Source organism: Homarus americanus, unplaced genomic scaffold (genome assembly GCF_018991925.1).
Source record: "Homarus americanus isolate GMGI-L3 unplaced genomic scaffold, GMGI_Hamer_2.0 scaffold16430, whole genome shotgun sequence".
Lineage (NCBI taxonomy): Eukaryota > Metazoa > Arthropoda > Malacostraca > Decapoda > Nephropidae > Homarus > Homarus americanus.
The window spans coordinates 9,018,719-9,033,668 of record NW_024729259.1 but is presented as its reverse complement, the minus strand read 5'-3'; the positions used below and the strand labels follow the sequence as shown (position 1 = coordinate 9,033,668).

At 41.9% G+C, this 14,950-nt stretch overlaps 1 protein-coding gene across 1 annotated transcript; it reads left to right on the top strand.

The window, feature by feature from the left end:
* Positions 1 to 8,435: 8,435 nt before the first annotated feature.
* LOC121866568 (basic salivary proline-rich protein 1-like) lies at positions 8,436 to 12,715 on the top strand. Its single transcript, XM_042366335.1, has 5 exons — positions 8,436 to 8,444; positions 10,595 to 10,662; positions 11,076 to 11,376; positions 11,708 to 12,281; positions 12,567 to 12,715. The coding sequence occupies exons 1-5, from the start codon at positions 8,436 to 8,438 to the stop codon at positions 12,713 to 12,715; spliced, it is 1,101 nt and encodes a 366-aa protein (XP_042222269.1).
* The last annotated feature ends 2,235 nt before the right edge of the window (positions 12,716 to 14,950 follow it).

Below are 14,950 nucleotides of genomic sequence, written 5' to 3'. Positions count from 1 at the left end.
ATAGACGAGAACATAAAAGGTGTAGGAATGTTTGCCTAATGCGTCGAATTTTTCATAACGTGGGTCAGGTCTTGAGCCTAAGTGTATATCTCTGTTCGGGAGGCGAAAAATAGATCCAGGGAAGGAGTGAGAGATGGAGGGAACTTTTTGACCCTTTCCCCTCACCCCTCCCCCCTCCTCAACCACCATCACTAGCCGAGAGGTTTTTGGTGGTAGTGGTGAGTGGTGAAAGGTGGTGGTAGTGGTGGAAATAGTGATGGTGGTGGTAGCGAGAGGTTTTTGATGTGGTTGATGGTGGTAGTGTGTGGGTGATGGTGGTAGCGATGGATGGAGCTTTAATCCCCCTAAAACCAATTTTTCCTTCTATGTTCAAGTTAATAACTCGAGTCGGGTGTAAAATGAACTGTTTTCAAAGGTAATCCAAGTTAATTTCTTCGTATCTTAACTACCATATGCTTAATCTAATCTAACTTAATCTAACTTATGCTATATCTATCCAGTCTAACTTATCCTAACGTAATTTAGCCTAAACTAACCTATTATAATGTAACCTAACCTAACCACTGCACTCTAAACTTTTTCACCTGCATGCACCATCACCTGTAACAACCATAAACTAATTAACATGATATTTCTACCTGTTTATTATACTCCAGGTGGAACAACAATAACATCCTTAAAATCAGATTAACTTTCTTTGGTTAAAAAATCTTTCTATATATTAAAAACAAAATAAAAATGCTCACCTTTGATCTTCCATGAATTCATTACAGACCAAAATCAATTAACATATCACTAACTCTACCATCAAGAAATAATTAATATCATTATGTATCCCTCAAGGTAAACGTTTAAAAGGTAGACTATTATTAAGTTCACTAAGTATACCATTTTTTTTATAATTTCTTCTACGGTGAAAATAAGTTAGCAGCTAATGGTGGTTACTGGGGAGTCAAAACACTGTGATTTTGACTCCCCAGTAACCACCAATATTCATTTCCAAGACGCAAATCACAAGGTAAAATCACCAACATCATCTTCAACAATTGCTCTATATACATCTACAACAAGTGCTCTTTATACATCTACAACAAGTGCTCTTTATACATCTACAAGTGCTCTATAAACATCAATCACCATTCCTTCTCTCTGTTCATTTCCTAGACACACATCAAGAGGTAAACTCAGACCAGCCTTTTACCAGTCAGGCCTCTACACATTCTGGCAGCCTCAGCTCAAAAGTTCCTTCATTGATGTGTGGCGTCGTGGGTCGAGGTCACTGGTGCTCTTGTTGACGCAGGGAAAACTGATGCACCAATATGTATGCAGTGTGTGTGTGTGTGTGTGTGTGTGTGTAGGGTGTGTGTGTGTGTGTGTGTAGGGTGTGTGTGTGTGTGTGTGTGTGTGTGTGTATGCATGTGTGTGTTTGTGTGTGTGTGCAGTCGAGGCACAATTAAGAAATGGTTCCAAGATTTATACTTCAATCTAATTGGTTCTAACGTAACATAACGTAACGTAACTTAACTTAACCTAGCCTACTAGTGAGTGTTCCTAATTTATCTAGATTAACCTAACCTAACCAGCTTAACATAATCTATCACACCTAACAAGTACAATAACAAACAAACCTAACTTAGCCCAACAAAATAATAAAGTGACTTAACCAATCGCATAAAAGGTGTTGAGAATCGCCTCCTTCGTTCACCGCAACACACTCAGGTGCAGCTTTGTAGTCATCATCACACTGGCCAACACCAACCACCAGATAGCCACAACCACAACACCTAGCCAAGTCATGGGGAAATATTGGAGTCTTCCGGCAGTGTTTTGAGATTAATCAGATTCACGCCAGGACGAGAAGTCGACGAGGTGTGAATGTAGCTAATATTCCCAGGTACGTGAGAAGGTTACCTGATAGTTGACAATATCGCCACCGCAGGCCACCACAGCATAGCCCTTACGTGTGTGTGTCTTATATTATGATAGGTTAGGTTAGGTTAGGTTAGGTTAGGTTAGGTTAGCATTAGGGTAATTAATATTAAGGTGAAATAAACTGGGGATGATAGAACAGTATTACAAGTTAACGAGAGAATAAGAGAAATATCGGAAATTAAAATAAAGATTAGAGGAATATATATTAATAAAGATTAGTAAAGGAATATTGATACTAACACGATAGTACATAGATCACCTTTACCTGCTCTTTATGCAAATTTAATTAGGTCATTTGCATATGTAATAACACTGCAGTATATTTCATCCGATATTTCAGACAACAAAGGGCAAACATCACCCTTCAGATGTGTAGTAAATAAAGAATGTGTAGTTGGATGTGTATATGTGGGTGAATGTGTAGTTGAATGTGTATATGTGGGTGAATGTGTAGTTGAATGTGTATTATATGGGTGAATGTGTAGTTGAATGTGTAAATGTTAGTGAATGTATACAGCACTTATGTTCATCAGGAAATTTTCGATTGCCGGAATAATTATCATAACCCTCAAAGCTTGAACACACACACACACACACACACACACACACACACACACACACACACACCTACCTTTGCCCGTATAAATAATCACACACTAAGCTACATACTCCACCTCCCCACCGACGCCTAACTCAGACCTTCACCAACACAAGTATCTCATCCAGCCAAGAAGTATATAAGACTGACGAATCTTCCTCAAAGTTGTGTATCACGTTCACAAGTCTCAAGTTTGGGGGCCATTAATTACCTGGAGGAACAATCAAAGTTCTCTAACTAATTTCACATCAACTTGTCCGCTGTGTGTTCGTCCATCTGGGGCAGCTTTTGTGATAATCCTCTCAAGCCAAGGATGACGGTGGTGGTGTGTGATGTGGTGTGGTGTGGTGTGTGATGTGATGTGTGGTGTGGTGTGGTGTGGTGTGGTGTGGTGGTGGTAGGTTACTCACACAGTCCACGGGATGACCACAACAACTTCCGCTTGATGTCTTTATTATGCACCTTCTCAACACTTTCTGCCGTCTCCCCAATCCAACGCCACTTCAGGCAATCAACAGTGCCTGGCGTTACCCTCTGCCCTCCCTCATCAGCGGCGTCTAGTGATCGATCGTTCATCTTCGTGCTCGCAGTGGCGGTCCTAATTACAGTATAACTTTATTAATGTGTTTCCATTTTTCCTCATTAGTTCCTTCCACTTATCTTCTTTCTCTTTCTTCCTTTTTTTCTTCTCTCTCTTCTTTCCTTTCTTCTCTCCTCCTTCATCAGTTCATCCTCCTTCAGTTCCCTTTACTTATCTTTCCACTCCATTCTCCCCCTCTCTTCTTTCTTATTTCCCTTCATTCATCCCTCTACTCATGTCTCCCTCTTTCTCTTCTTCCTCCGCCTCCTCCTCCTCCTCTAAAGAAATATTTTACCTGGTCCTTCAAAAATATTTACCTGGTGAAACTAGATCATGAAATAAGTACTTCCAGAATATCCGGTTATCTGTTCCAATGAGAGAGAGAGAGAGAGAGAGAGAGAGAGAGAGAGAGAGAGAGACGTCTGCTATGTGCCCTTGGCTCGTGGTGATGTCCTTTCAGCCAAGCGTCTCTTGACATGTGATTAAGTAAGTCATGGCTTTTTGCTGTTTTAGTTTGGTGGTCAGACAAGACATCAACACATCAAGAGAACTGCATAATAAAAAAAAAAATACGCGCGCACACACACACACACACACACACACACACACACACACACACACACACACACACACACACACACACACACACACACACACACACACACACACACACACACACACACACACACACACACACACACAATAATTCAAGAAATCTTTATCCTAAAATTAATCTTTACCAACAATATTTAGCGGGTTTAACATGTTTCAAGGATTTTCTGCTTTCCCTTGGATCTGATTTTTTTTTTCATTAGTAATATGGGTGGGAGAGGTCGGGGCAGAAGAGGGGTGTACAGTGTGTCGAGAGTGACGCCAGAGTGACAAGCGAGGACATAAGTTTTAGCCCAATAATGTGTCGCTGTCATATTGTTCGGCAGCTCACAGCATGGTCTTGTACCCTCCTTCTTGCCGACGAGGCGGTGCGTGGGTGATATTGAAGCGAGGAGAGGAGGAGGAGGAAGAGAGAAGATAAACAGGAGGGGAAAGAGGTGGTAAGAGGAGGATAAAAGGGAGGAGGAAGAGATGTGGGTGGAGGAAGAGGAAGAAGAGTAGGATTAGCTGAGGATAGGGCATAATCCCTCTTATTAAGGATTAGCCGAGGATAGGGCATAATCCCTCTTATTAAGGATTAGCTGAGGGTAGGGCATAATCCCTCTTATTAAGAATTAGCCGAGGATAGGGCATAATCCCTCTTATTAAGGATTAGCTGAGGATAGGGCATAATCCCTCTTATTAAGGATTAGCTGAGGATAGGGCATAATCCCTCTTATTAAGGATTAGTTGAGGATAGGGCATAATCCCTCTTATTAAGGATTAACTGAGGATAGGGCATAATCCCTCTTATTAAGGATTAGCTGAGGGTAGGGCATAATCCTCTATTAAGGATTAGCTGAGGATAGGCATAATCCCTATTTTTAAGGATTAGCTGAGGATAGGCATAATCCCTCTTATTATGATTAGCTGAGGATAGTATAACCTCTTATTAAGGATTAGCTGGAGGATAGTATAATCCCTCTTATCATGATTAGCTGAGGGTAGGGCATGATCCTCTTATTAAGGATTAGTTGAGGGTAGGGCATAATCCCTCTTATTATGATTAGCTGAGGGTAGGGCATAATCCCTCTTATTAAGGATTAGCTGAGGGTAGGGCATAACCCTCTTATTATGATTAGTTGAGGATAGGGCATAATCCCTCTTATTAAGGATTAGCTGAGGGTAGGGCATAATCCCTCTTATTAAGGATTAGCTGAGGATAGGGCATAATCCCTCTTATTAAGGATTAGTTGAGGATAGGGCATAATCCCTCTTATTAAGGATTAACTGAGGATAGGGCATAATCCCTCTTATTAAGGATTAGCTGAGGATAGGGCATAATCCCTCTAATTAAGGATTAGCTGAGGATAGGGCATAATCCCTCTTATTAAGGATTAGCTGAGGGTAGGGCATAATCCCTCTTATTAAGGATTAGCTGAGGATAGGGCATAATCCCTCTTATTAAGGATTAGCCGAGGATACAGCATAATTCCTTTTCAGCCAAGGATTTGTTCAGGATGCGACATAATCTCTCTCAATAATGATTTGTTGAGGAGAGGGCATAAAGGATTAGCTGAGAATACGGGATAATTCTGTCTCAGCTAAGGATTTGTTGAGGATATGGCTTCATCCCTCTCATTAAACCCAGGGATTAGTTCTGGGTGGAAGCGTCAGGCAGAGGAGAGGGAAGGCTGGAAGGGTGGAGCTATCAGTCAACATCAGCATTGTGAGAGGCGAATTATGTAAAGTCAGTCGGCCGGCCAATTGTACACTCCTCCTGTCATGGAAATTAAATGAAGGCAAAGATTCAAGGGGAGGATTCGGAACCTGTTCATTCCTCTAGTGTTTTTTCTTTCTTATTTTTCTTTTAATAGATGTTCTTGTTTGTTTGGTTCAAGTTGGTTTATACAGAGTTTTTGGGCAACAGAATTTAAAATATAAGTTGAGAATGAAAGCAAAGCTGAAATAGAGAGCAGAAGTTGAAGCTGAATTTGAAGCAGAAACTGAAGTTGAAGCTTATGTTGAAGGTGAAGCTGATGATGAAACAGAAAAAGAGAAGTTAACCTGAGAAAATGAAACTGAGAATATTAAACTTAATTTTATTTTCTGACCAATAGGCCTATAGGTATATAAATTATATTTTAAAGTATTAGAGTTGTAGCGTCGACACGTGTATTGCTGATTTGTTTGGGTTTTATTTTACTTAATTAATTCTAACCTAACCTAATCTAACCTAACCTAACTGGATAATAATTAGTAATCCTTGGAGTAAACTTGATCAATATAATGCGGTCGTAATGATACCAGATAAGTGACATTAATTACATCACATTAATACTAGTTACAGTAATTACCTTATTGATAATGTGACCCTGATTTAATGTCGTAATTAGCTACTGCAATCCGTACTCTCTTGGATATAAAGGTCACATAACTATTGCCAGTAACACAACCCTGAGATAATGAAGTTACACAGGTTGCTCTTAACACAACCCATAACTAATGAGATGATTACCTGTCCCTGTCTGTAACACAAGCTGGTAATTATTAGGTTAAGTAGTGTCTAAGTTACATTAATATTCATGAAGTACACGTTAAGGTACCCACAGCAATAGGGGTGCAGTGGTCGAGTGGCTACAGTGCTCATCTCGTATCCCATAGGTCACTGGTTTGAGCCCTGGATATCCCTAATCCACCCAGCTGTTGGGTGGGTGAGTCGAGTATGATGAATTTTAACATAATACATCCAGAATTTTTAACCCTGTGAACTCAGTGTTTCGAAGCACCGTGAAGTCCAAGTTGAAGCTCCATGAAGCACTATGAAGCCTCTCGAGACACAATGACGCGCACAACTAAGCAAATGGGAGGAAATAACACGTTTGTCATTCGATTCCTCATTAAAACTCGGGTTTAATTAGTCTCAGTCAACACCACTAAGTCAAAGGTTTATAAACACGTGATATCTGAGCTTAATGAATCTTTACCTCCATAATTATCAATATAATTTGGTTCATTTTTCATGTGTGTGTTTCCTGTGTTCTAAATTTTAGGGTTAAATGAGACATCGATAAATACCAATATTTATCGATTCTTATGATGAAAAGTCTTTGATAACTGACGTTTTACCTGTGTGTGTGTATGTGTGTGTGTGTGTTAAGTTATCTGGAGATGGGAGACAGTTTTGACACCTCTAGGGGATGCGGCTGACAGCTGGTGACAGGTGGACGGGAGCCGGACCAGCAGCGCTAGACGGACGAGTCAGATACTCAGGGATAGTCAGATACACCTACAAGCCGGCGGCAGTCAGGCCAGAGAGAGCTAGACGGGGGACAGTTATTATTTTGTTTATTGATTTATCCATTTATTAATTCTAAGGTGCAGTAGTTATTAATGTTGGAGGGAGGGAGGAGGGAAGGAGGAGGGAGGGAGGAGGAGGGAGGGAGGGAGGGAGGAGGAGGAGGAGGGAGGAGGAGAATTGGGATGTAGGGAGGGAGGGGGGAGGAGGGAGGAGGGAGGGAGGGAGAGGGAGGGAGAGGGAGGCAGGGAGGAGTGGGTAATGTATTGCGTCAAACTCACTTCTGAAACAAACTGAACTTCTGAGATAAATTTGGTGTACCAGGAAGAGATGTTTAATTGGTACTTAATATGGATACTTTATCGTTTAATTACTAGCTTTTGTTTCATCTCCGTTACATTTATTATTGGTTAAAATACCCAGTTAACAATATACCCTAAGCGTGGACGGAACCATCTGTTCGTCACATATTATTCAAAATGGCTAAAACACACACATCAAAAATATATAGTTGATAAGTAATAACTTTGACAAGTGAATATTCATGACTTTTGACAACATGGTCAAAATCATAAGCGGGATTTTATGTTGCGAAAATCCCCGGACTGACACACTTCCCTCAGCTAGATCACACAAAAACAATTTGTGTGTTAAAATAAATTTATTATTGTGTGATGATATGATTTATTTTTCTTCAGGCGGAAGTTGGACGAAGAGAAAACAGAGAGAGAGAGAGAGAGAGAGAGAGAGAGAGAGAGAGAGAGAGAGAGAGAGACAAGGGAGTAAATAGTTATAATAACTGACACAAACTTTGATGGGCGTCTTGTCAGTTGTATACCAACTGATGTGTACACACTATCACCCTTGAAATATATACTCGTAGTTAAGTAACAAAGAAAGTCCTTAAATATAATTACATATAAAGGAAAATTCTCGATTCAAGTAAATATTAAAATTCAAAGATTATAAACGAGTTAAATAAGAGATGTTGTCCTATAGCTGTTCCCGTAATAATAACTCCAGAGGAAAATAGTCCTGCGAGGCAGCATGTGTTGGCGCGCTGGGTGTGGGGAGGATAAACCCTATGAGGAGAATATGAAGATGGTTTTAACGAGGTAAGTGAAGCTTAATGCACGCCGCTCCTGTTTTGCCTCATTACCATGCTAATTAATGCAGATGACTCCTGCACCATTCATTAAGGAGGCGAAAATTTCTCTAAAACAAATAAGGAGGTCGTGTAACTTTTAGAAGAATGGCTTAAGTGAGAATTAAAAGGGAGGACCACAGCGTAAACATGAACGTCATTATGAACTCTCCCGTGGCGCAAACTTTCCCGCGCACAAGTGTAATTCCCGGAAAATATCTTTATAAATATTTGTAAGAAGTTTTGGCCTGTGTATATAAACTTTAAATGAGTTAGGAATGAAAAGTAAAACATGAGGAATGTAAGTAACCATCTTGGGAATAGCATTGGAACCACTACACCGCCTCACTACTTTCTGCATCGTCGGGGTAAACAAACAGATCACAACGCCACCAAGACACCGTTCTGTGTGAGTGGCCAGAGATGGACATGTTCCACCTTCCAGTAACTCCACTTACGATCTTCTCCACCCGGATACTACACCAAGCGAGAGAGATAATAGAGCTCCCTACCACGCTAAGGCCGGACACCATACATGTATGTAGAGCACCCGTCTCCCTGTCATAGGTCGAAACTCCCTCCTTTTCCTCCTTCTTCTCTTCCTCCTCCTTCTCTTCCTCCTCCTTCTCTTCCTCCTCTTCTTCCTTCTCCTCTCCCCTGCTTCCACGACACGACCGTTCAGCGAAGGATGACCTGTAGCACTGCGAGAATTTACCGTAATTTTCTTATTTTCCTCCCAATAAAATCATCAACATTTTTAAACCTGAGTCGAAGTTTTATTTTGGTGTCCACTGAGTAAGACGTTTAACAGCGCCTTCAAGAAAGTTACTATGTTGGCTGACAGTTAGCATGAGTAATGTGTTCTCGTCTTCTTTATATAAATGTTCAGGAGTTGTAGGTTAGGTTAGCTTAGTGAATTTATATCCATTCTATAATAGGGGCACCAGAACTGAACCGCATAATCGAGGTGCAGCCTAACTAGCGCAACTAGCGCTATTGTTACTACCTCTGTACTGTACTGTACTGTAGTATAATAATACCTCAACATTCACCTTGTACACATAAAGTAATACATCATAACATTTATATTGACGTCTCTACTAAATATTTGCCATCAGTGATGTAATGATACGTAATATTTATAGTCTATTTTCTACCTTTTATGACATTTGTTGTTCTTGAGCCCTACATGTACGTCATCTATCAGTTATTTGTAGGGTTTATTTTATGGTGTAGCGGTGGAGCGGTGGTGGTGGTGCAGGGATAATGTGACAGCTCTACACGAGGAGACCACACCAGGGTGGCTCACCTGCTGTTACAGAGGAAGGCAGATGCTGACAAGACCTGGTGGTGTGTGTGTGGTCATCATTCTCTGATATAATTGTTTGTGTCAACTTGGTCATCGTCATACAATAAGAAACAGCATCTTTACTGACGTCATTAAAGACTTAAGTTCTGCCAGATAAGAATTATAATGGGCTTTATTATGTGTTATTTTATCAATTGTAAACTAATTTATTTATTTCATGTTATTTAGTATATACTGTATAGTCTGTTCACTGCAACTTTGCTTAGAGCTGTTTGTAGCAAGACAGCCGATTGGTTGACAGTAAGACGTCCAAGGCGTCACTCAACTGGAGCTTCAGTATTTAATTTGTTTAACCTACATTAAGTAATACTAACTGTTTAAGCTTGGCCTCACTTGGGGAAGTAAACATTACCATGTGAAACACACTGGTAATAATAATAATAATAATAATAATAATAATAATAATAATAATAATAATAATAATAATAATAATAATAATAATAATAATAATAATAATAATAATAATAATAATAATAATAATAATAATAATAATATGTAATAATATATCTACTATTATTGTGTGTACAACAATTAACAAAATAATGTAAATTACTACAAATACAAATAAAATAATAATAATAATAATAACCATAAATAAATACAAAAACGAAAAAAAATAAATCAAGAGAGAAACGATACACATTACGTATGTTGTGTTGGTAAAATAGAAACAATTGAGACCCTGCGGTGGCGTGTAAATGAGCGAAAGTCCGAGAGATTAGTAACCTGGGACGTTAATTTTCGTGATGCCATATGGCGGCAGGTCTACCATTAGACAGCATTTACGCTTCAATATCTTCCCAGGCGGTAGTTTCCCTGTTTTAGTAGCTACCTACTACTTTCTACTACTTTACATTCATTATGAGCATTGGTTTTGGCCACAGAGTTATATAAGTTTATAACACCACCATTCCTGGTGCTGTTCCTCTCACCCTCATGACTCATTAATAGTACCCATGTAGGAAAACTTCTCACAATTATACATTAACACCAATAAATAGTGACAATTGGAGATGATTATAATTATCGAAGTAGAGAATTTTTGTACTACCAGTTATTTATTTATAATGTTATTACTGCAGGTGAACAACTTAACAAGGTCGAGCAACAACAATTTTTGTATTGTACTGCAGGTGAACAACTTAACAAGGTCAGTAACACCAACAACAATTTACTGTGTTATTACTGCGGGTGAACAACTTAACAAGGTCAGTAACACCAGCGCCGGTACTGTGTTACTGCAGGTGAACAACTTAACAGGTCAGTAACACCAGCATTTACTAGAGATGGGGGTAGGATTAGGGGCAGGCAGTTGTCCTTTTATGTGGCATACCAGATACTTCGGTACAGTATAACAAGAATTCCATAAAGCTATGTATTAATGTATGTGACGTGCTGCTTGGGTAGAAGCAGGGGCATATGTAAACAAGCCACTGTGATGATTACAAACACACTGAAATATTCATTAGTGGAATGTTTGGGAACATCATCCCTGGACTGAGAAAGACCTCCAAAACGGACATTTTATGAACAGTGACTAGCCAGGGGTCTTGGAACCCCCAGAGACTTGCAGAGGCGTGGCGCCCCTCAGGGGCCCTCCCAAGGGCAGCAGGCCCAGGAGCCCTGCCACAGGTTGGCACAGGTACCTCTTCCAGGGACTGTGGCGCCCCCAAGGCCACTCCAGGACGACAGCGCCCCTATAGGTTCGTCCCAGGTGGCAGTACGCCCCGGGGTTCCTGCTCCCAAAGGTGGCAAATCCCCCAGGGGCTGCCATGGGCTGTATGGCACCCCAAAGGGCCCACCAGGGCTGTCGCGCCCTCAAAAGGCCTATCAGGGGGCGGCGGTACCTCCAGAGCCCTCCAGGGTTTAGCGGTGCTCCCAGGGTCTCTCAGGGTGGCGGTGACCTCAGGGGGCCTCTTGGGGAGGCACGCTGCCACGGGGGCACTATAGCCTGCTTGGTCGTGGTGTTGTACATGTGCAGCCATACGTCCAGCAATACTTCTGCTGTGATTGGTGGACTAAAATGTAAATACACCGAATAACAACCAATAGGAGAACAGAGCACTCTGTCAGCAACACCCCAACTTATGCTCTTGTTGGATATTTAGTCTCCTTTATAGTGTTTCTGATGCAGAGATACTGGAAATGCGATGGACTGTATGTTTATTTAACGTCATATCTCCCATTATTCTAAGAGTGATAAACTACTGCCACAAGGGGCCCTACGAACAGCGCTCCTTTGGGCCTCCTGTCTGCAGCAGGTGCAGCGCTTTCCGGAAGCACTGCAGGGGCGGCGGCAACCCGAAGCCCTTCCGGGACGCAGGGGCCCTCTGAGAACTGTGACAACCCCAGGAGACCTTCCGGGGGGTGCAATGACACCAAGGGGCCCTCCCATGGGCAGTGGCCGCAGAAGGACACTTCAGGTCCGTGGGCCCCCAAGAGCCCTCACAGGGCAGTGGCACCCCAGGGGCCTCCCAGGGCGGCGTAGCCTCCAGGAGCCTGCCAGGGACTGTGGCACAGTGAGGCCTTCTTCCAGGGAACGTGGCTCCCGAGGCCCTCCCAGGGGCGGCGAGGGGTGCTCCCAGGGTCCTCCCAGGGAAGCAGCGCCCCCAAGAGTTTCAAGATGGCAAGCCCCAGAGGCCCTGCCGTGTTTGTGTGCCCAGGGTCTCTTCCAGGAACTGTGGCGCCCCCTAGTCCCTACCGGGGCTGGCGGCACCCCCAGAGACCTCAGGATTGGCGGTGCTCACGAGGCCACTCCAGGAGGTGGTGGTAACCCCAGGGATACTTACGATCGCGCGCCACTCGGGGCCCCTATACCTTGCGTGGTGTCATACATATTGCATACATCCGGCAATCCACATATTTGCTGTGATTGGTGGAATAGTAAATACGCAAATAACAGCCAATAGAGGAGAACAGAGCAGTCAGTCAGCACAGCACTTTAGCATGTTTCCTGGTGGATATTTTAGTCTTCTTTACATTGTTCGCAGTCGTGATGCACAAATGCGTTGGGTGGTGTATGTATTTAATGTTATATCTCCCAATTACAAATAGTGCAAAACAACTGCCCCCGAGGGGTCTTACAAGGAGCAGCGCTCTTTGGGGCTCTACAAGGCACCCCACCAGGTTCCCGTGCTTCAGGGGCCCTCGTTGGGGCAGCGGCGACAAGGCCACTCCCAGAGCCCACAGGGACCTTCAAATAGGTTTGAAGCCTCAGGGGACCTCTCATGGCCTGCATCGACGCCAGGGCCTTCCCAGGGGCAGGCCACCCCTAGGGATGCCCCCAGGATCGGCGGGCATCCTGGAGATGATAATAATAATGACTATTATTATTATTATTATTATTATAATAATAATAATAATAATAATAATAATAACAAAACTATCTGTACTAAAATTAAAAAATAATACTAAAAATAATAATAATAACCATAAATAAATACAAAAAACGAAAAATAAATCAAGAATGAGAAACGATACACATTATGTATGTTGTGTTGTCAAGTAAGAGAAACAGTGAGACCAACAATTGTATGTACAATAAATGAGGCAGAAAGTCAGATCAGCAACCTTGGACTTGGTCACAATTTTCGTGATGCCATATGGCAGCAGGGGTCTACAATTAGATTAATACATTATGCTTCTAATATCTTCCCAGGCAGTAGTACCTCCCTGTTTGACAGCTACCTACTACCTTCTACCTACAGGTCATGACTTGCTGTTGTTTGCACTTTTTTCCTGCTGTCTGAGGGCAGCAAAGATCATGTCAGTGGTGCCACACTTGATGGTCCTATAGCAGTGGTTACCAGCCTTGTTTGCCCCATACACCCTTTCACCATATGTCAGAATGTCATTCCCCCTCCTTTCAAGATTGTCTGCCTCAAAAAGTGCATTCCAAATAATATGCATATATAATACTGAAAACCTTTATTTTCCATATTAGTACATATACATTTACAATTTTACATGGATTATTTTTACGGTAGGTTTTACAAAATTAAATGCCAATTGAAAATATTTGATGGATTTATAAGAAACTTGAATAAAAGAAAATAGTTTTTATATTTATAGTGAATTACTTAACGAACCAAACTGAAGCATAATGCAATAAACAAAAAGTTCAATAAGAATACCAGGATATTGTAAATTTGTAATTAATTTTTATTCAGATGAAGATTACAGTCAATGAAACCTGTGATTGTTTTTTCTTCGCCAATTCTGGGATACGCACTTGGAGGTGCTTGAAGGGCACAACGCAAGGTCATTTCTACCTCTAATCTACTACGTTGCTTCGTTTTAACAGAGTTGAAAAGCCTGACTCACAAGATATGTCGACACAAACGGAAGCAATGCACGGATAGCTCTTTCTGCCACTTTTGGGGTAGGAATCGCACATCAAGGGACAAAATTCTGTGATTGATTTCTCATCGAACATATCTACGCTCCCCGAATCAAGTTTCCCTCCCCTGAAAACCTGAATTCACCCCATTCCCCTAGATTGAGAACCCCTGGTCTATAGGTATACTGATATTTTGGGAGGAAGTTTTCCGCCTCCGGGAAGAAGTCTGTTTTAGGAGGGAAGCGGGCTGTAATCTTTCCAGCTACGGACAGAAGCGAGATCCACGGTAGTTGCCACAGTCTGACCAGTCTCCCTTGTTCTTATAAATATTTACGATTGGGGGCGTCTTTAAGGTTTGGGGGATTTCCTCCTTTCCCCATATATTCTCCAGGAGAGTAGGGAGCGGCTGGTAAGCAGAATGTCCTCCTGCTTTACACACCTTTGCTGGGGGATTCCACATTTTCTTAAGGACTTGAGGCTTTGCTATTTTTCCTCTGTTTGATAGCAGTAACTACCTCATCCAGGGGTGAGAATAGCTGAGGTGGAGTCAGCTCTGGAAGCTGAGGGACCTGCTAGGTAATCAGGACATCCACATCGGTGTTCGGTTGCCCAGCGAATGGTAGTGCTGTTACCAGCGCTGACGGATGCCTTCTTATTTAGTCTTTAATTAGGGAGTCACCGTCGGATGAGCGAAGGGAAGCTGCACTATGAGGGATTGGCCATAAAATATGAATATTTTAGTGGAGTGAAAAATTCGCACATCTTGTGTTGATCTGCTTAGTTTTGCGTTTCAAGTGCTTTATTTTTGAAACCAGTCTTTCTTTAGATTGCGAAGTTAGCGCGCTCTAATGGATACAGGTCCTAATAGGGCTTAATGGGGCCCAATGGTAATGGAAATGAGATTAAGTTAGGTGAGGGTTAGGTTAGGTTAGGTTAGGTTAGGTTTGGTTTGGTTATTTCGGAGTCTGGCGAAAATCTCAGATAAATAAACTATTTCTCCAACCTTTGATGTTGACAATCTAATCTGCAAATGCACTATTGTCTCCCTCTAGGCTTTTCTACTCTTGTAATGTCTTGCGTCGTCACTCCCATGTCACTA

Bases quoted from the DNA above. Each gene is read 5' to 3' on its own strand.
- LOC121866568 (XM_042366335.1), top strand. The intron at 10,663-11,075 runs GTCAGTAACACC...TGGAACCCCCAG, and splicing joins CAGGTGAACAACTTAACAAG to AGACTTGCAGAGGCGTGGCG. The intron at 11,377-11,707 runs GTTTAGCGGTGC...CATTATTCTAAG, and splicing joins TACCTCCAGAGCCCTCCAGG to AGTGATAAACTACTGCCACA.